Source organism: Triturus cristatus, chromosome 3_2 (assembly GCF_964204655.1).
Source record: "Triturus cristatus chromosome 3_2, aTriCri1.1, whole genome shotgun sequence".
Lineage (NCBI taxonomy): Eukaryota > Metazoa > Chordata > Amphibia > Caudata > Salamandridae > Triturus > Triturus cristatus.
Genome location: NC_140584.1, coordinates 943,943,811 through 943,964,518, shown reverse-complemented (window position 1 = coordinate 943,964,518; position 20,708 = coordinate 943,943,811). Strand labels below are relative to the sequence as shown.

The 20,708-nt window shown below is 43.7% G+C and overlaps 1 protein-coding gene across 2 annotated transcripts in view; it reads right to left on the bottom strand.

The window, feature by feature from the left end:
• Positions 1-20,708, bottom strand: part of USP32 (ubiquitin specific peptidase 32) — a 1,392,279-nt gene that overhangs the window by 907,870 nt on the left and 463,701 nt on the right. For both annotated transcript variants that reach the window (XM_085649438.1, XM_085649439.1), the window contains exon 5: positions 14,177-14,336. In XM_085649438.1, the coding sequence (XP_085505564.1) occupies positions 14,177-14,336 (160 nt within the window). The remainder of the gene's footprint in view (positions 1-14,176; positions 14,337-20,708) is intronic.

Genomic DNA, 20,708 nt, shown 5'->3' with positions numbered 1-20,708 from the left:
ATGTGCCGTCCACTTCATGGAGATGTCATTAAGCATAAGGGCCTGGTCATTAATATTGTGTTCAGTTAAAACATTAAACTACAACAGTAAATTCCACATTTATTGGTTGTTAAACGTTAACTTGCACTTCATGTAGGGTTTCAGCGCTCTAAATAGCTATACACAATAAAACAATACACTAATTTGAATATATTAGAACTTTAATATGAGCATATATCCATACCTGCAACTCATTGAGCTACAGTAATAAATTGTATCCTCTTTTTAACAGCATACACACTGTCCAAACTTACAGCTATGGCCCTGGAGTTCCTTAATGACAGCTTGGAGATCAAACGTCTGCATTTTCTGTTTAAAAAAATAAAACAGATTTTGTCTATATTTATGGGTAAAAATCAGCAATAACTGAAATGTGAGGGCCTTAATAATGATATTCCACCACTGGAAGAGTCCAGCCCTAGGAACATCATGGCCTCTACTACGGAGAATAAAAAGCATCTAACCGATAAAAATGATAACAACGTCAAGTAACATATATCCCCGATAAGGTGAAAAAATCAGTTGGGAGAAACAGACGGAGAGGTGGAGGATGCTTCTACATCTACTTAATAAGAACTGGAAACCCTGTCCAGTGCCCGCAAGAGACACTGATAAATGTAAAAGCTTAAAATTGTATGTGCAAGGGTCACTCCAGAGAAAACAGTGGCTGGATTAAGGACAATCTTTTTGCTAATTGCCTTTCTCCCAGACTGTAAGCCGAACCCACTGAGCCCCAACTGATCCTCGGCAGTACCCCATCATAAGCATGATTATTGTTAAAATATAAGTACCTGAACTCAATGTTTCAAGATCTGGAACGGGAGTAGCTTCCAAACAAAGCCTTACTATAGGTGTGGAATTCGCTTAGCAGGTGCTCTCAGTGCTTGTGGTATTCCTTAAGGGGTTTGCAGGGAGTACGGGATGGGTAAGTACCCAAGTACTGGGGGACAGAGGACTTTTACTTCCTCTTGCAATGAGGATTCTCTAAGGCAGAGAAGGACTTCACCTTCTCAGCAGCCTACTGTAGTAAGAAAGAGCAGGCCTAAACCACAGGAAAGGAGTTGAAAAGATAGGACTTAGGATGTGACTATGGGCTCCCAGCAAGAGGGCCTGTGCTCTACTGCCCAGTGGAACCCGTTTGAACAATCACCAAGAAATATAATAGATCCCTGCTTTGTGCCCAGTGTTGGGAGGCATTATGGATCTCGTGGTGCAGTGGAGTCAGCAGCACTGTTCCCACTGTCTTTATCCAGTGACAACGGCATCTTGAGACCCCCTCAGGCCAAACATGCAGTGGTATGCGAAAAGATAGTACAAAAGAATCTCTAGAAGAAGAGAAAGGTTGTTTCTTGAAGGGCACGCAACTACTGGGTGTTTTGGTCCCTTCCCTAGATGGGAACAATTTGATCCAACTCACAGAAAGTGTCAGATATCAGAACCTCTATCTCGATTTCGGTGAGAATGACGCGGAGGCTGCTGGGCTTCATGGCCTCTTGCATCCTTCTTGTGGACCATGCCAGATGGCACATGGTCCACATGGGCATCATTTCTACCCAAGGTGGGGACAACTTTTCATATGGGGCAGTTGGTTACTCTACCCACTTTCTATGCACCTCTGCACCCTTCCAAGGAAGAGGAGCTTCTCCATTGTCTGGACCCAAAAAGAGCGTTATCATTCTATCTCGATCGAACCAAAGAGTTCCGGGTGGATGACCAATTCTTTATAGGGTACGTGGGTGCAAATAAAGGGTGTGCTGTCCAAAAAAGGACTATATCCCGCTGGGTTATTCTCCGTATCAAAATCTGTTACGCCTTAGTGAAGAAAGATCCACCTGAAGGGCTTAGAGACAATTCTACGTGGGCAAAAGCGGCCACCACGGCTCTCCAGCATGGTGTTACTGTTTCATATAACTGACAAGCAGCCATGTGGGCGTCGCTATCCATGTTTGCCAGACACTACGGCCTGGAATCGCAGGTTCGCAGAGAAGGCCTGTTTGGTCGTTCTGTCTTGCAGAATTTCCTGGTCTAAATCTTTCCGCACTCCCTCCTCTAGGGATGGTATTGCTTGGGTATCTGTTCAAAGGTAAGGAATCTGTGGCTAGATATCTCTATCCGATGGGAAAGGTACTTACCTTCGGTAAGGACTTATCTGGTAGAGACATGATCTAGCCATAGATTCCTTACCGACCCACACATTTTCCCCACACTGTGGATTGGTTCTAGTGTCGAGGGCTATTTCCTTTCAAGGCCCTAGTTGCCTTTTTGTAACACTCCATGGCCAGTCACTTCATGGCTACACGCTCCTGGCATGGAAAGTCGTGAAAAGTACTGATGTCAGCACGCCGGAGTGGCGGTTATGTTGACGCCGCGGACGTCACGAGTCCAACGAACACGACTCCTACGACGTCATGAGGAGTCGACAGACACTACCTACTGGCGCGCATGGGTGCTGCTATCAAAAAATCTTAAGGATCCAGCTTGACGCCTGGAAGTTCAAAGGTAAGGAATCTGCAGCTAGATCATGTCTCTACCAGATAAGGCATTACTGAAGGTAAGTAACTTGACCATAATTTCAAGAACTGTGAAAGTGTCAAGTCAACCAGACAATGACATAGATATCACACCTGATGCAACATCTAATGTAGGAAAAGTGTCTGTCACCATATCATTGTCAAATAAGAGCAAACACAGACATATATTCAAAACAGTGTAGTCTGAATTATTGTTCATTTACTTCGTATGATCCTCAGAATAATTTTGGGACATAAATCTTGACATCAAAGACATGTCTGAAGAAAGGTTTTAGCATTTTCAGGACCAGGGCTCCATTAACTAGCTGCATGAGTTCATGCTGTTTTCTGTTCCTTCAGGGGTGCTATAATGTTTTAAGGCTACTTCTGCAGTTTCAACTTTCCATTTCTAAGGGATTTTTTTGACGTCTGAGGATGCTAGACTATTCTATTATCCACTTCTGTAATCCTGTTTGTGACCTTGTTGAAGTATCACATGGCAATCGTGTTGTCACTGAACACCTGATCTAGCCTCCCTTTGATGAACAGCAAGAAGGCTTTTACTGCCAGCCAGATCGCCCGAAGCTCCAGCAGATTTATATGGAGCCGGGCCTCCGCTGGCGACCACAGTACTCTGATCTCCACCTCTCCTGGATGGCAGCCCCATCCCAGAATGGACGCTTCCATCACTACTGTGAGTTCTGGATGAGGAAGGGAGAGGAGTCTGCCTCCGATCCAAACGTGGTTTGATAACCACCACTGCAGGTCTTTCACCGTGCCTTCCAAGATCTGGACCAGGTCGGTGAGATTTCCCAGATTCTGTGCCCACTGAAACTTCAGGTCCCATTGCAGAGCCCGCATGTGCCATCTGGCCTGGTCCACAAGAAGGATGCAAGAGATCATGAGGCCGAGCAGCCTCAGCTTCATTCTCACCGAAATCCATGATAATGGCTGAAATATCGGTATCATAGCATGAATATCCTAGACTCGCCACTCAGGAGGATAAGCCAGAAACTGCACCATGTCCAGGACTGCTCCAATAAAGGGGAGCGCCTGAGAGGGAGTCAGGTGTGACTTTGGCACGTTGATAGTGAAGCCCAGCGAATGCAAGTGGTTCACCGTAGTCTGGAGAAGGGAGAAGACTGCCTGGGACAAGACCGCCTTCAACAACCAGTTGTCTAGATAGGGGAACACTGGAACCCCTGATCTCTGCAGATGAGCTGCCACCACAGCCATCACCTTGGTGAACACCCGTGGGGCACTGATGAGGCCAAAGGGGAGCACAACAAACTGAAAGTGCTCCTGGCCCACAGTAAAGCGCAGATAGCGACGATGGGCCGGCAGGGCGGGAATGTGGAAATAGGCACCCTGCAAGTCCAACGCTACCATCCAATCTCCCGGGTCTAGGGCAGACAGTACCTGAGAAAGAGTGTGCATCCTGAATTTCTCTTTCTTGAGAAAGTAGTTGAGGGCTCCGATATCGAGGATAGGACCTTTGTCCTTCTTTGGAACAAGGGAATAGCAGGAGTAGCAAACACAGCCCATTTCTGGCCCAGGAACTCTCACTATAGCTCCCTTGGCCAAGACAGCCTTGACTTCCTCACAGGGTAGCGCGAAAAGATCCTCCATCAGCCGATCGTTGGAGGCATAGAAGGAGGGGTAGTCTCAAAGGGGAGGGAGTATCCCCTTTGGACGATCTGCAACATCTACCTGTCCAAGGTGATATTGCGCCAGGGGTTGAGGTGACGGTGTACCTGCCACCCACTGGGCACTCGTGGTCCTGAAAGGCAAGACTAGGAAGGTTTTGAGGTGGGGGAGGGGATGAGGATTTGGCTCAACTTCTGGCCTCCCGACCCTCGAGGACGGGAAGAACCAAGGCCACTGCCCCGCAAAGGCTACTTTACTTGCCGAACCTGCTGGCTGGAATAGGGTTGGCGCGGTTGGAAGCCTCTTCTGTTGCCACGAAAGGAGCAAAAGGCAGACGAAGGCCGGGTGGTAGCACTGAGGCCCAAGGATTTAGCCATAGTCTGCGAATCCTTGAAGGGCTCAAGCGCTGCATCCGCGTTCTCAATGAAAAGACGTGAGCCATCGAAGGGCATGTTCATGAGGTTTGCCTGGTCATCCCCCGAAAAGCCAGATGCCCTCAGCCAGGAGTGGAGCCTTATGGCCACCAAAGAAATCGCTTTGCCCAGTGAGTCCATTGTGTCCAAGCCACAGCGAATGGCGTACTTCGCTGCATCTCTCCCATCTGATATTGCTTGGGAGAGCAGGATCCGGTCCTCCTCCAAGAGCCTAAGCAGCACCTGTGCAACCGTTTTCAAACAGAATCGGAATAACGGCCCAAAAGGTATGCAGTGTTCGCAGACCGCAGTGCGAGGCTGGCGGAAGAGAACATTTTCTTCCCAAAGGTCTCCAGCCGTTTGGATTCCGTGTCAAGAGAGGCGTAAGGGAAGCTGTGGGGGGTAGGGTGGGCTGTGAGGAAAACTGGGTCACCTGGTGCAGGGGGATGGCAGCAGGCAATCGTTCTATTTACAGGAGCTCCGGTGCTGGGCTTGGACCAGGTGCCCAGAAGAACCTCCGTTAAGGCCTCGTTAAAAAGCAGCTGGGGTTCCGATGAAGAGATACTAGGCTGCAGGACCTCTGTCAAGACATTCGTCTTGACCGCCACTTTAGGAAGCTGCAGGTCCAGGACCTCCACAGCCCTACGCACCACCATAGTAAAAAAAAACCTCCTCCATAGCCAGATAAGAGGGAGACAGTATGCCAGAATATGGGGAGGTGTCCAGGCCACTAGCATCACCCAGTTCCTCATACCAGTCCATGTTTTGGGGCTAAATGATTTTTAAGGGATCCTGCTCCCCTTCCCAATCCTCTTCGTCTTCCTCCAACCCTAAAGCTTCTGAAAGGGGTTGGTTAGATGGTGTGAAGCTGTACGGCTCTATTGGCGCTGGTCTCTGAGCCTGTGGAAGCTAGACTGGCTCCGTATAGTCCGGAATGAGGATGCCAGCGGTGCCGTAGACCTCGACTTGAGATGCGCCGCCAGGAACGGGTCTGACGGGAAGCCATGGCAGAAGCTGAAGGTGCAGAGTTCACGGGATCTCCTTCACCTAGACCTGCGAAGCCCACTGGCAGGTTCAGGCCGCCCAAAAACAGCGCACATGGAGTTGTAAAATTCCTTAAGTTGGGTGGGGGTCACTCGTGCCCCCATAAATGGGGAGAGATACAGGATCAACCCAGGTGCCCACTCCGTGGAGCGGGCCTAGAACGTTGAGGCTCCTCTGTCTTGCCACATGGCGGACGGGGCGAAGTCAAAATATACTAAGACTTCTTGTGGGGCCTCTTACCTGACAACTTCAACGAAGAGAACAAGGCGAACTCCAAGGTGCGTGCCGGGCCACGAGCAGCTTTAGGGACCGCTCCCTCAAAGCTATCGCGCAATGGCCGGGCAATCGGAGCACGACTTTGTGTCGTGGTCGAGCTTCAGGCACCAGAGACACACGAGATGGGGGTTTGTTACCTACATGGGGCGGCAACAGGCTCCGCATGGCTTGAACCCAGAAGTCTTCCTAATGAACTTCCTAACACACCAAACTGAGTCGACAAAATGTCAAAAGTTCAAAGCTAAGGAATCTGCGGCTAGCTGTCTCTATCAGATAAGGTCAGGGGACATCTGTGTCAATGGCAGGCATGACAATGATTATGTATAGATTGAGGAAAGTGGGAATAGGGAAGTGGAACTCAGGATCTGTGTTGGAAGGCGAGGAAAGAAAGGACTGAAGTTGGCGCGCAGTTGTGGAACTTATTTTCAGCTCCACTCTGTCACTCTGGGGCATAACAAAGACAACACGGAGAAGCAAATTACCATTTAGTGGCATGTGGGAGCACTGCTAAGAAAAGTTTTCAGATCCAGTCTGACATCTGATGATTACTCCAAAAGGTGAGCAATCTGTGGTGAGAAATAGCTATCAGAAACATATATTGAGAAATGATGTGTCGCTATAGACACCAGTAAGAAGACTCTCCAAAGTGTCTGGTAACATGCGTGGCTCTATATTAGCCAGGGTATTAAGTCAATTATTAAACTACAACCCTCAAAGGTAATTGGACCATACGGTTTTAGAGCCCTATTAAAAACAAATGTGTCCTTTGAGCTGAAACACAGTTTCCAATATTCGGAAAGTCTTGAAAGAGATAATTGAGCCTCGACTGTAGAAGGGCAATGGCTGGTATAATTTCCAAAATCAGGAATCAAAACGACATTAGAAACTTTCACCTGATGGGTTCTCCTGGTAAATGAAGGGAAGATCTTTGCCAGGCATTCATGACATCTTTTACGAGACTGGGATGCCTATAAAGACGCTCTCCCCTGTATTGTGGGCAGGGTTTAGGCTTGGTTTGGGTACATATGACTATGTCCTGGGCACAAACCGGGCTGGTGAAATAAACTAAAGATGAGTAGAGCCATTTGATGTATTGCTGTAAAGTCTTTTTTGCATACCTATTTATAAGATAGACAGTGAAGGACTAACAAATACTTGACAATCTTGACAGCGACCCTAATATCTTAAGGAGGCAGAGAAGTGTACATAAACACACATGGGTAGCTGTTCAACAGATTAATACAGCGCCTGGATACCCTCGCTGGTGATTAGTCCCGCTCTACAAATCTGAATTGATTGATTGAATATGGTACCATCACAGTAAAGTTTCCCCAAACATAACAGACTTAAGCGAGGCTGCTTTTCTGTATGTATTCTTTTTAACTTCTACACTGCTGGAGTCCCGGGGTTTGTAAACTACAAATCTCTGCAGTTGGTAAAAGCAGAGCATTAGTTGTGGCAAGTAGGTTGTTGCAAGATCGAGGTTGAAAATCGTATCTTTCCTGGGATGTAAGATGGGTGTATTTGAAACAGAAAACCGAAAAAGGCACAGGTATTAAAAAAGACAAACGGTTTCTGGCTTTGTTTCCAGCTCGCACATCTTTCCTTTTTTGTTAATGAATTACTTTTCTGTGGTTTAAATTGGTATATGCTCTTAAAAACAGATTTAACAGAATGTTCTGTACTTTGTTTAAAATTAGATTCTTTGTAGAATAATTTGCATTTAGCTAGGTTGAAGTAAACAAATCCGCCTTAAACTCTGGATACATAAATATTTAAAACAGAAAAGCGCCCTTGAGAGTGATTTAGCTGTAAAGTCTGAAGAGGATACTCTATTGCTCCCCACCTATACAAAAGAGGTGCACCAACCATACCTCAAAGAGCTAATGAGTCCAGTTATGAGGAAGAAATTCCACCACTTCAGACGTCACTATGGCATGCATAGAGTAAACAGAGAGGGGTCGTCTCTAGCATCTGTAACTGTAATATTTAGTTTATGTGCCTTTTGAGCGTAAGTAACCCCCATGCTAGGGCTGTCTCGTATTTAGGTCGAGCCTAGCGCAGCGCGCAAGCGCAGTACTAGGAGATGACCTTTAGAAATCGGTCAGCACTTTTCAAGCACTCGTGCTTGTGGCGGCATCCACCTTGCAGGAGCGAGCAGCGGCACGTAGGGGCCATCTGTTTTCAATTGGTGTGGCCGCGCGCGCTTGTTTACATTTGCCTGGTCGCGGTCGCTTTAACTTTCGCTTTCACGCTTTAGTTGACTCAAAATGAACAGGGTGAAATTGAGTGTAATTCAAGGATTACATAAGGTTTATTCATGGATGATGTATGGTACAGAATGACTGGTGAGTGCTGTAACTCGTTCACAGGAATGAATGTCCATATTAAGAGAGTTGAGGTGCTCTCTGCGCATGCTCACATTGCTTCTCTTAGCTGAAAGTGCTAATCATGTACCAGTAGAGGCAGCATGGTGGGTGTAATCCAGTTTAATGCTAGACGTTGACAAATGGCCCTGCATTTGGCCCAAGGAAATAAGTTTCCAGGTTGTAATCCACAGGTCTTTTAAGGCTCTTCCTCATCCTGAGTATTGTTTTATGATGTCTTACACTTCTTAGCCAATCGTAATCTTTAATAGTCATTCGATTTAAGGCTGCCAGTTGCCAACCATGATCTGTAACCTCGATTCCCTTCTATGCTTGCTATCATTTTCATTCGGAAATGCAATAAGATAGCGTTTCATTTTGTGCGTAAGATTTCAAGATGATACATTTTCTTAAACTTCAAAATTTCTCCTGCTACAGTGCGAGAGTGGTAACATCTTTCATACAGCTTACAAAACACCCTTTAGCAGGAGACAGCGGAAGGTGTCTCAAAGTGCAAAACATCTAGCAGATGTAAAGAAAATGTGTGTTGGGTTTAGATTTATTTAACTTTTAAAAATAAGTGTATAAACATTTAAAAGAAAGAAACCCGGTGTTTATTGAAATGCGGTTTTAGAGTAATAATATCATCATGTGTTCATCTCCTTGATTTCACCATTATTTTTCTGGCAGGGTCACTTTAAAAAAACACACACACACACACACACACACACACACACACACACGCACGCACGCACGCACACACACGCGCACACACACATGAACACCCACTCTCACACACACATACACATCAATTCTCTCTCTCTCTCTCTCTCTTTCTCTCTCTGAGATTGAGGTCTTCAACAGGACATGGGGACTTTTTTCATGCACACCAGTGGGGCATATTGCTGTATAGGGCACACAGGCAATTTTTAAAGGCTTTCTTAAGCACACTGGCCTATTACAGCAATGTGTGTATTAGGTGATTTACCGTATCACTGTCCCAAAAACCCATTTAATCCTCACAAGCCAGTTCTTATTCACTTGAATGGAGCTTGGACTAATACATTCGCCCATCATATCAAATCATATTTAAATAAAGCATATTCAGTTACATAGCACTCCAGTGACTTCCTAAAGTGCCACAAGTGACAATTCGTCATAACCACATCCCTGGCCTCAGGCACTTTGGCCATTGTCCCACATTCCTTGGTCAGCGGATTTACGCGTTCCTAATTTGTTCCATGCATGAGTGGCCTTAGAATCTGGAAATGGGTTTAATTCCGTCCTTAAATCACGGCCCTCGGAGTACCATTAATTTCACCCATCCCTGACCACGCGTACTTTCACACAAGGTTGCATATTTATTTGACCTCAATTAGATCTGCTGCAAAGTATTTGTCTCATCAGAAATCGATTCTATCAGCCCGCAGATTGGCCTACATCGGTTCACATATTTCACATTTAGTTATCAGCACTTTGGTAATCTTTGATTATAGAACCATTTAAAAAAAAATAATATGATTGCCAATATTTATAACATGTTTTATTATGGTATTTAGATATTGTGATTATATTGATCACTTGCTCTTTCCTTATTTCAAACATTATTAAAATTGTTTTAAAAAAAACAATCAATGCTATGAGAGAAACACTTCTTTATTGCTGCAGTTACCTCCACAGGCATCATTCTGCTGTTGCCTTCAAGGCAAGGACAGTCTTCTTGCTGACTCAGTCAGAAGGAATGAATCAATGAAAACATTCTGCGGCCGAGCAGCCTACTTGCTTTCCCTGCACATTAGTACTAGAATTCTTGGACAAGAATTTGCATTCATATGAAAAATGTGCCAACACCACAGGAGAAACCGGGAAGAGAGTGACCAAGAAATAACAAGCATTGGCATAGCCAATAGGTCTCGTCTTTGCGACCTTATAGGTGTTTAGCCATGCAACGGTTGATGTTGTTGCACCAAGGATATTGTGCTGCATAACTAAATACTTATAAGGTCCCAAAAGCGAGACCTTTTGGCTATGTCCCCTGGGCAACAGCAGCACTGAGCTGCTGTTTACTCTAATATCAGGAGAGAATACCAGCTGCCTACACAAAAAGGATGTAGATTATCCCAAAAGGAAAATGGGTCAGGATTAAATATGCAACCACTAACCAAGACTGACAGTGAGATACTAAGAAAAGAACATTCCAAAAAGCATGAAATCCACAATATCAGTTTATTTTAATATAATAAATCAGGATAATGATCAATAACGGTCAATATTTTCACAAAAAAAAGATATATACGTCCCACACTAAACAAAAACAATCATACTGGCATTCATTCCCACAACATACTCATATATTCAACAAACATATAATCAGAACACATAGGTTCATAAATAGGTTAAAACAATCAGAATTCAAGGAAAGGTAGTTCCAAGGAATGACAATTCCGATACTCGTGTCCTCCCGGTCGTGTGGGGAGACAGGGTCTCCAGGTAGGCAGGAGGCAAAGAGAGTCAACGCACATTTCGGTGTTGGGCCCGCTAAGGGCTACACCTTAATCAGGGCAGTGGTGGTCACAATCGTGTGGGACACACAAATAACACCTTGTTGGGGTGTGAGGCCTTATTATCACCCTCTAGTTATAGGAGGAGTCAGGGCCTCAGGAGACTCTTATAGAAGGTTCCAAAGAGTTGATAGTGAAGCAGGCTCATGGTTCGTTCAACATAATAAAAGACCAGGCCGAGTGTAATGAAAAAAAGGAGGAAACGCTAAGAATTAGCTCCAATGAGGGATTTCGACAGGCGCGTCAAATCCGCCGGTCAGTGGGGTTTAGTTGATTCCGTTGATTATTTTGAATCAAGTCGCAGGATCGAGCAACCGGATCGCCAGAAAAGGAACGAATGCTTCGCAATCCCTCATTTGAGCTAATTCTTGGCGTTTCCTCCTTTTTTTCATTACACTCTTCTGATTATATGTTTGTTGAATATATGAGTATGCTGTGGGAATGAATGCCAGTATGATTGTTTTTGTTTAGTGTGGGACGTATATATCTTTATTTTGTGAAAATATTGACCGTTATTGATCATTATCCTGATTTATTATATTAAAATAAACTGATATAGTGGATTTCATGCTTTTTGGAATGTTCTTTTCTTAGTATCTCACTGTCAGTCTTGGTTAGTGGTTGCATATTTAATCCTGACCCATTTTCCCTTTGGGCTTATCTACATCCTTTTTGTGTAGGCAGCTGGTATTCTCTCCTGATATTGTAGTTTAATCTTTCCCTGCACCTCCTGCCTACCCATCCGTTCCTCAGGGGTCCCCCTTTATATTGGACTGCTGTTTACTCTACTCAGCACTAACATGAAGAAAAAAGTTAAATATACAGCAATCACTTATTTAAAGGTTAATTGCAGTTAGGGAAAGGAGGTAACTAGGCCCTTAACTTTAGGAACACCTTCATTTTTAGGCGGAACCTAGCGCTGCGCGCATGTGCTGCTCTATGGGAGGCTTCTTGTGAGCACTCCAAACTTCCCTGTGTGGGTCGGACTCCTCTGACATATTGGATTGGCCTTTGCGTGTGTCTTTCAATAATGAAAGCACGCAAATGGCCAAAGGCGGGTGCATGTCCCACCTCTTCTCCAAAGGTTCACTCCCACGGCGTTTTGCTCTCGGGAGTGAGCAGCGGCGCGCAGGCTGGCAGATGCATTCCTCCCACGTCGTGGATCAGGTGACTAATTAAACACAGCGCGGTCCCTTTCACTTTAGCGGCCATGCTTGTTTATTTAGTTATGGCCTTGTCACAGGGCTGTTTACTGTCGCTAGGGTAGATTGTCATCCGATGCAGAGACGCTCTAGTTGTAGTTGGCAAGCTTGTCATTTACATTTGCACAGCTGACTGCTTTTGGCATTTCTGCGGCTCGTGTTTATTGGCGCCGCTGTTTGGACAGAGTTTGAAGATCATGACTTACGGCACAAAATGCATATGTGCCCGGACTAATGGCTTTGTTTCGGAATAAGAAGGGCTGAAGGCCAAGCGCAAAACCCGCAAGTGTAATTTTTTCTTTAAGGGCCAGCGCGTGCAGAGACAACCATCCAGCGTCCCCTCCCCCACCATCAACACACGTCTGCGTCACAGTATTTGCGTGGTGCAGCACCTGAGGTAAATGGTCTCGTCAACAATATTCAGGTGTTTCTGCGGCTAAATAAAGGCTATACAATTCAGCAGCATAGCCCTCGTCTCTACCCACAGTGTCCTCGGTCTGCAGGGCTACATCATTTGTGGCTGTGTTGCCCCCGCGCAAATTATGAAGCCAGGAATACAGCTTTTTAGTGCTTCAAATACTCTGAAAGAAATACAGAACATTTTGGAGAAAAATAATCTAATTTTGTGATAGCTCATACGAGTAAACGATTTGCCTACCATGACCATCAAAAAGTAGGCTTGCTTGTTTAATTCCTTTTCTGTAAATGCCATAATCCCAATACAAAAGTAAAAAAGATGCCATGGTACCATGAATTTGTACTGCCGGAGGGAACTGATGGACTAATCTAACCCAATAACTGTTGCAAGAAAGTCAGAGGATAGTAACCGCCACTGTCATTAATATATAGCCCCAGACGTTTTTTCATTTAAAAATGAAGTTGAACAACTCTTCCTGCAGCTCACACCTCGATGCAGAATCACCCGAAGGGTGGGGTGGTTGCTGAAACGGCAGCTAATGAGGGGCACTGCTGCAGACCCGTCCTCCACCTTAGGACAGCCACCGGTCGTCATAACTCAATCCCTCAGCATAGATATATTTGGCGAGCATTTAATAAGTTGAGGATTGTGTGGTCATTTAGGGGTATGTACTCTGCAATCAAGATTATAATGCTTGGACCATGCCGTAATGAGCAGTAGGAGCCTGGCTCCCCTGCTTTACTTGAAGACCTATAACCCACTTAACCCGTGAATACATTTGTGACCTTTGGGACCATGGAGGAAGAGTAAGGTTGACCGGCATTGTGCTGCACTACAAGTGGGACACAGTGGTTACTATAGAAGCTTGGTTATCTCTGCCCCAGCAGCTGACAGCGAGTATGTGGCCACTGCATGCAGCCTTTCCCAGAATCCTTCTCACGTGCACAGGCTCATTCAAGTGTCCTTGTGTAGCGTAACTAGTGCTCATATAAGGTGCTCCAAAACCTCCGGATCGAGTTTGTGCTATATAGCAGCAGCTACATTGCTCTAGAACATAACTTAAAAACATTGCCAATATCTCTGGCTAAACAATCATAAGGTTCCAAAGCCGAGACCTATTGGCTATGCCAATGCTTGTTAAAGACAGCCACTAGACATACATGCTTTGCTTCCCCTACACCCACTTTACACACCCGCTGGCATCAGTGAGGCCCTCGGTCACACCATAGACCAAACTTTGCAGCCCACGGGAAAACGTGAGTACCCATGATCTAGGTAAAGACTAGCAACTATTCTGCGCAAACTACAACTGCAAAGCTGCCATTAGTGCCCAGTAGTTCCAGTTCAGACAGCGCCCGCAGTGCTGCTGGCTTCTTTGGAAAACTCTAGATGACCCTGCGTTATCTTGACACCAGTCGATTCTTTTTTTTTCCTGTGCCTCTAGCCCGCCTCCCGCAACCCCCAGCAGCCTTTAGCAGGAAGGATTAGGCATACAGAAATTCTACAGCCACAGGCAAAATATACAGGTTTTCCAATTTGACAAATCTAGTCAACGCTACTTTGACGTAGGCTTTTACGTTTTTTTCAGTAGAATAAAACTTTAAAATGCATGATTTTTTTTAACAGCAGATAGTATAAACGGAATTAATTTAAGTAACCCATTTGTGACTTTAGAGTTCTGAACACAAGAAATAACTTACAATGTGTGACTCCCGCCAGGGTTTGGTAGAAAGTTGGTGTATCGCTATCATCAGTAAGAGTAACATATATTCCTCCAGACAGCAGCCAGCGGGAGAAAGTGAAAGCTTCCTTGTTTTGTAGCAACCAGTTCCGAAATTTATCATAGTTGACTTTCTCACTCTGCAGAGATCAAAGGAAAGCAGAAAATAAGTAACTCTAACATGCAATGTGTGTAAAAATCCAATAGGCCAGTCATATTTGATGTACAGAAAGAAAAAATAAGCAACTTACTTCCCTGTTACAATTTATTTAAGCTTTAAGCTACTCTAGAGTCGCAAGATAAAATCGTACATTCCTAACATAAATATAAAAAATAAAAAAGTATGAATGGAATTCACGCATGGCCAAAGTGACCAAAGAGATCTTCGACCCAAAACCCACTGAGCACCCCAATGCTGCACGCCACGTTCATGTTGTATTTTTCACTGGTATTGTCTAAAATGTGAGGTAATAATGGCAGTGTAAGGAATGCAATATGAGTGCACCTCTGAGACCGAGTGAAGTATTGCGAGCATGTGTTTAAATCCCACAGGATGGCGAGAAGATTACTTGAATCTAGAAAAGCTCGTTCTAGAAAGCTACTCTTACAAGTAACTTCTTCTTGTGCAGCGTGAAACTATTCCCAGTTTTAAAGGCTGCACTTTAAAAGTCAAGAATTATAGCCCTCCCTGTGGAAGTACTATATTTTTTAGGTCTCGCTAGCGTAGGCTGCGCACATGCGCAGTCTCGCTGGCGAGATTTAATGTTTATAGGTATTTTTCCTGTAAGGGGCTTTAAGCCCCGCCCCTCTTTTCCATTGGCCGGCGTCACCGTTTATGCTAAACGGTGGCCAGCCATTGGAAAAGAGCTTGGTGTGACGTTTTCGTTCGGCTTTTTGAGCCGTCCCACTTGGACGGCCAAGCCTGCTTTCCTTCTGAAGTAAAAGGTTTCTTATCTTTATGGGGCCAAACACATGGCCCCATAAAGATGAGAAACCTTTTAGCAGGCGAGGCCACAGCAGAAAAAGCCAAACGAAAACATCATGGCGAGCGCTTCTTGCGAATGCGGTGGTGGGTGAGGGAGGTGTGCTACTCTTCAAGGGAGGTGGCGATTGGACCGCCAGGCGCCTGGCATCCTGTCTCCTGCCCTGTAGCTGTTAAACCGAACACAATAACAAACACTGTCTCGCGGCTCCTGACGTGCTCTGATCGAGAAGGATCACACGCATACATCCCCAGTGTGAACAGTGGCTCGAGCAACATGCAAGCAACATAAGATTATGGAAAACGGGGAGGCCGCGCGTTTACTAGTTTATATGCTTTTTTTCCCCTTGTGCAAATGTGTGCATTCATAAGAATGAGTAAATATGATAACCAGTATGAGTATAGCACGAAGATTAATATGGTTAATAACGATGCTAATAATTGTGCAAATGATAAAAAAAATGGATAAAATATTACCAAAAATAGATACATTAATAGTGGAGATGATAGCACCATTTTCTTTGAGTTTTATAAAGCGCGAAGGTCTCAAAGCACGTTACTTGGACAAGGACACATTCGTTTTGTTAGTCGCGGGAGATTAAGGGATTTGTCCAGAATAACAGGATGTGGAGCGTCCCTACAGAGACTCGAACGCGGTTCTCACTATTTGGAATGAATAACTAAGATGACACGGTGGAAACTGCTACACACAATACACGCGATGTCCTCGCACTATGACGCTATTGCGAAGTCTGTGATATGTCATGTAGGTTCTGAAGTAAATAACGATGGCTCATAAATCATAACCCATGAGAGGGCCGGCTGAAATTTCGAAGGTGAATGTTGCTCCTCTTGCACATGGGAAAATCTAGGAGCTCAGCCTAACTTCGTGGGCCGGTAAAAGAGACCACTATTTCGTAAACAGTGAGGGATGTCATTTCAGCCATCAGTACATCGTCTTTTAATAAACAGCACTTGATAAAGGAATATAAATATTATAAAAAATTAGCCTTGTGTTCCGGTTCTTGAACTATTTCGGTGGGAACTAGAAAAGCAGTTCATAATAACACATTTTCATTTATGGGGCTCCTTCCTTTCTTACTCGCCAGGCACACCTAAAAGGAACCCGTAATGGCAGACTGCCGTAGACCAGTCACATGGAGACGCACAGAGCTTCTAAATCTAAAGACACAAGAAACAGCTCTCGCGCGGAAGCTGGGAATAAGCGCGAGAAAGAAAGAAGACCCAGCAGGAAACGAAGAGCAGAAGGGAAGAAAAGAAGAGAAGAGAAAATAAAGGAAAGAAAAAAACATGCGCGAGAAGAGAGAATAGAAATGTAATTTTATTGAGAGGGAGGGAAAGAAAATAAATGAATTTAACTTTTTTAAAATTTTGAATGTTAAATTGAATGCTGGAAACGATGGCTCCGCTGTTAAAAGTTGATCAGTTGTGCCTATTTATAAGTGACATTTTGGCTGTTGAATCCCTTTTGGAAAATGTATTTTCGAATTTTGAAAGTATAGCGCTGAGGCTGCCATCAGCTCTGTCGTCGAGCTTTATCAAACCCTCAGGTAAACACTTGGTAGACAATTTAGAAGCCATTAAGGGATGGTCTGCTTCCGACAACAAGAAAGCAGACATTTAAAAGGCAAAACAAGTGTATTTTTTTTGCAGTGAAAATGTGTGCGGGCTGATCAGGTATAGTTATTTAAGAGCCTGTCTGTTATGTTATGTTGTTGATTGTATAAAGGTAAACATGCTGTTGGCACGGACCCTGTTTAGACTCTATTGATGTTCTAGAGTCTTGGGTCCGTGCCGTGTGGTTCTTCGAGGGCAGCTACTAGCCTGACGGAGTTGAATGCGGATGTCATCTGGTGGTACTGCAACTTTCTAATAAAACTACCTATTCACTTCATTGGAGTTCATCTTTCATTCACAACAAACTTGGCGACGATTGGAAAGCTCATTTTTAGTGGCACCACCGCTCAGGACGAACTTGCGTGTGCGCTTAAGGATACTATTCCTGCTTGGAGGTTCGTGTTTCAACGTCTACACATTAAGACAAACCTGGATTTCTAACTCCGGATTTTCTACTTTCTTTTATGCAGCTTTTATGAATTTTAGGCAAATTCATAATTTTTTTTAAAAGATACGCTCACCGCAACCGATGACTTTCACAGGATTCCATTGTTTCTGCAGCGCTCTATGAACTCGGCGTGACGTCTTCCGCCGACCTCCTGCGCATTCTACGAGACTGGAAGTAGTGTTCCTCTTACAGCGCGAGTCAAACACGGACTTTCCTGCCCTCTACTTTCCTTTCTATGGTTGCCAGCGCGTACGTGCGCAACGTGCCGCCATTTTTAATTGCTCATTGTTCACAAGGTTGCCAAGCAACGTGTTCATCAGCGTTGTGGACGGAGCATTACGCGCTGATCTCCTACAAGGTATTCCACACTGATCTTTTATAATTATTCATTCTGATTGGATATTTCTTTTTATAAGGTGAGCGTCTTTATTTGATTTATCAGCAGAAGAATCCTTACTCGTTTTTTTTTAAGCATTTGTTTTATTTAAAATGGCGAGTGCTCAAAATTACAATTTGTCACCTCCTCAATGTTTCTGGCCTGCTGGTGGAAATGCCTGCATGGAATGGACAGAGTGGAAAGCATATTTCCTTAACTACATAGAGACATTGGATGTGAAAGGCAAAATGTCTCCAGAGGAAAAAAAAGGGATTTTTCTGCATTCTGTAGGGCCTGAAGGTCTTAAAGCATACAATCAAATGACCAAAATTAGCGGTGGCAGTGATCAGAATGTTATTACAGTTGCTGTCAATGACTTTGATCGTTCCTTTTCTCCCAAAGTATGCATTGGTATTTTGAGAGACAAATTTTCTGAGAAAACAGAAGACTGACAAATCAGTGGATAACTATGTATCTGCTTTAAGAACACTCTCACTGGATTGCCAATTTGGGAATTTACAAGAAGATTTTATTAGGGACCAAGTCGTCATGCACATAAAGGATACTTCTATTCAGGATAGATTGTGGGTGAATGGCGACTCGAAACTAGAAGATATTCTAGCGATTGTTAGAAAGGCAGAAATGTCTAGCAGAAGTGCAAAAGAGGTTAAAGTTGATGAAAATAATAAATCTAGTAATGTCGTAGCTAAGGTTGATAATACCAAAATTAAATCCAATTATAAAAAAAATACTTCCGTTAAAGAATACCCGATGGACCAAAACAAGTTCAGATGCTACAGGTGTGACAGTGGTTCACATTTAGCAAATTTCAAGGGTTGCCCAGAAATTAAACAAAGATGTTCTGTCTGCGGTGTTTTAGGCCATATTGCTAAGGCTTGTAGGAAAAGTAAAAATAAAAAAGTAAGGTGTGTTGAGGATGGTGAGTTCGGCGAGAGTGACCTTGACACTAAAGATGCCGATTTTGAAAAGTCATACATGTTAAACATTACAGAAGGCCAGTCTATCATTTTGAACATTGACAATAACTTAATCCAAAAAAAAAAACTATTTGTGAGATGATGATTGGTGGAGTGGAGATGCAAATTTACGCTGATTCAGGTTCCCCTTGTTCTATAATTAACGAGAGTGTTTGGAAGTCAAAATGTATAGATAAACTTGGTCCCATGTTGTATCCTTGGGACATTAACCCTCAAGGGTATTCTGGTGAGAAAATTGACATTATTGGTTTTAGAGTACTTGTATTTAAACTTAAAGGTCGTGAATGTACTGCTAAACTATATGTATCCAAACATGGACCTTCTGTTCTAGGGTGGTTTGAACAAGGAAAACTTGACATTATTCTCAATCCCAATAGTCCGGTTCCTGTCATGGTTATTGGGGAACCTAACCAATGTGGTAGTGTCATGTTGAGTAAGTTCCCTAATGTATTTAAAGATAGTATTGGGGAGTTGATTAATTTCAAACCCAGAATCATTTTAAAGGACAATGCATGCCCCAAAATATACAAAGCAAGAAACATTCCTATCACGGTTAGAGATGAAGTTAAAAAAGAACTTGACAAATTGGTGGAGAATGACATTATAGAGAGAGTTGAATCCTCTGAATGGGTTTCTCCCATTGTTGTGGCCAGACGTTCCAATGGGAATATTAGATTATGCATTGATCTGCGCCATCTTAACAACAATATTGTAGTTCATCAATTTCCTCTTCCCCGTATTTCTGAAATGCTGGCTTTGGTTGGTGGGGCTAAGTTTTTCTCCTGTATTGATTTGTCATCTGCTTACCACCAAATTGCTTTAGATGAAAATTGCAAGAAATACACTGCTTTTATCACACAATTTGGGTGTTTCCAATTTAAGAGAATGCCTTTCGGTCTTGCCTCAGCGGCTGCTGTGTTTCAACGCGTCATGCACAATATTTTTGGTGATTGTAAAAATGCAGTTTGTTTCCAAGATGATATACTTGTTTTGGCGACAACAAATCTACTCATGATCAAGCTCTAGAGGTGGTCCTCAGTAGATTATCCATTAATGGACTTACGGTTAAACATTTTAAGTGTAAATTTGGTGTTAACTCTGTCACATACCTGGGGCATATTCTGTGTGCTGATGGCATCAGATCCAAACCCGATCTTGAGGAAGCCATTCAACTTGCCCCTTCCCCTAGATCTAAAGATGACATCCGATCATTTTTAGGGTTAACAGAATTTTATTCTAAATATGTACAACATTTTTCTTGTAGGGTGTTTAACATTAGAAAGCTGTTGAAAAATAAGAGCAAATTTTCATGGGACGCGGAAAGTGAAAAAGAATTTGTAGATGTCAAATCAGCCATTAGTAATGCTGCCGCATTGAATAACTTTGATCCTCAGCTCCTTTGTATTGTCACTACTGATGCTAGTTCGAAGGGTTTGGGAGCCGTTTTGTCTCAGAAAAGAGAAGATGGTAGTGAATCTACCATTGCATATGCGTCAAGAGCTTTATCCCCAGCTGAAGAGAAATACTCCACAATTGAAAGAGAAACGTTAGCTGTGGTGTGGGCACTTGAACATTTTAGGGTGTTTGTATGGGGAAAAGAATGTGAGATCAGATCTGACCACAAACCTCTTGTACGATTACTCACTACTGATGGTTTAATTAAAGCATCAGCTAGGATTGCACGCATGTCCATGAGATTACAAGATTTCATTTATAAGATCGTTTATGTTCCTGGTCGAGACAATGTTACAGCTGATTTTTTATCTAGACTCCCTTTACCCCTGAAAGAATGCGTAAAGAATACTTGGGATGATTTTCGTATTGCCTTGGTTCATGATGAGGGTGCGCTACCTATTAAGATCGAGGATTGGAATATTGAGTATTCTAAAGATAAAGTCTTACAAGAGGTTCAGAAGTATTTAATTGGAGGTTGGCCCATTAAAAAGAACCTTTCTCCTGAATTGAGACACTTTTGGGAGGTGAAAGATGAATTAGCTTTTTCCGACTATACTATTTGGAGAGGTGATAAAGCTGTTCCTCCTTCCGGCATGAGAGTCATTATTGTCAAAC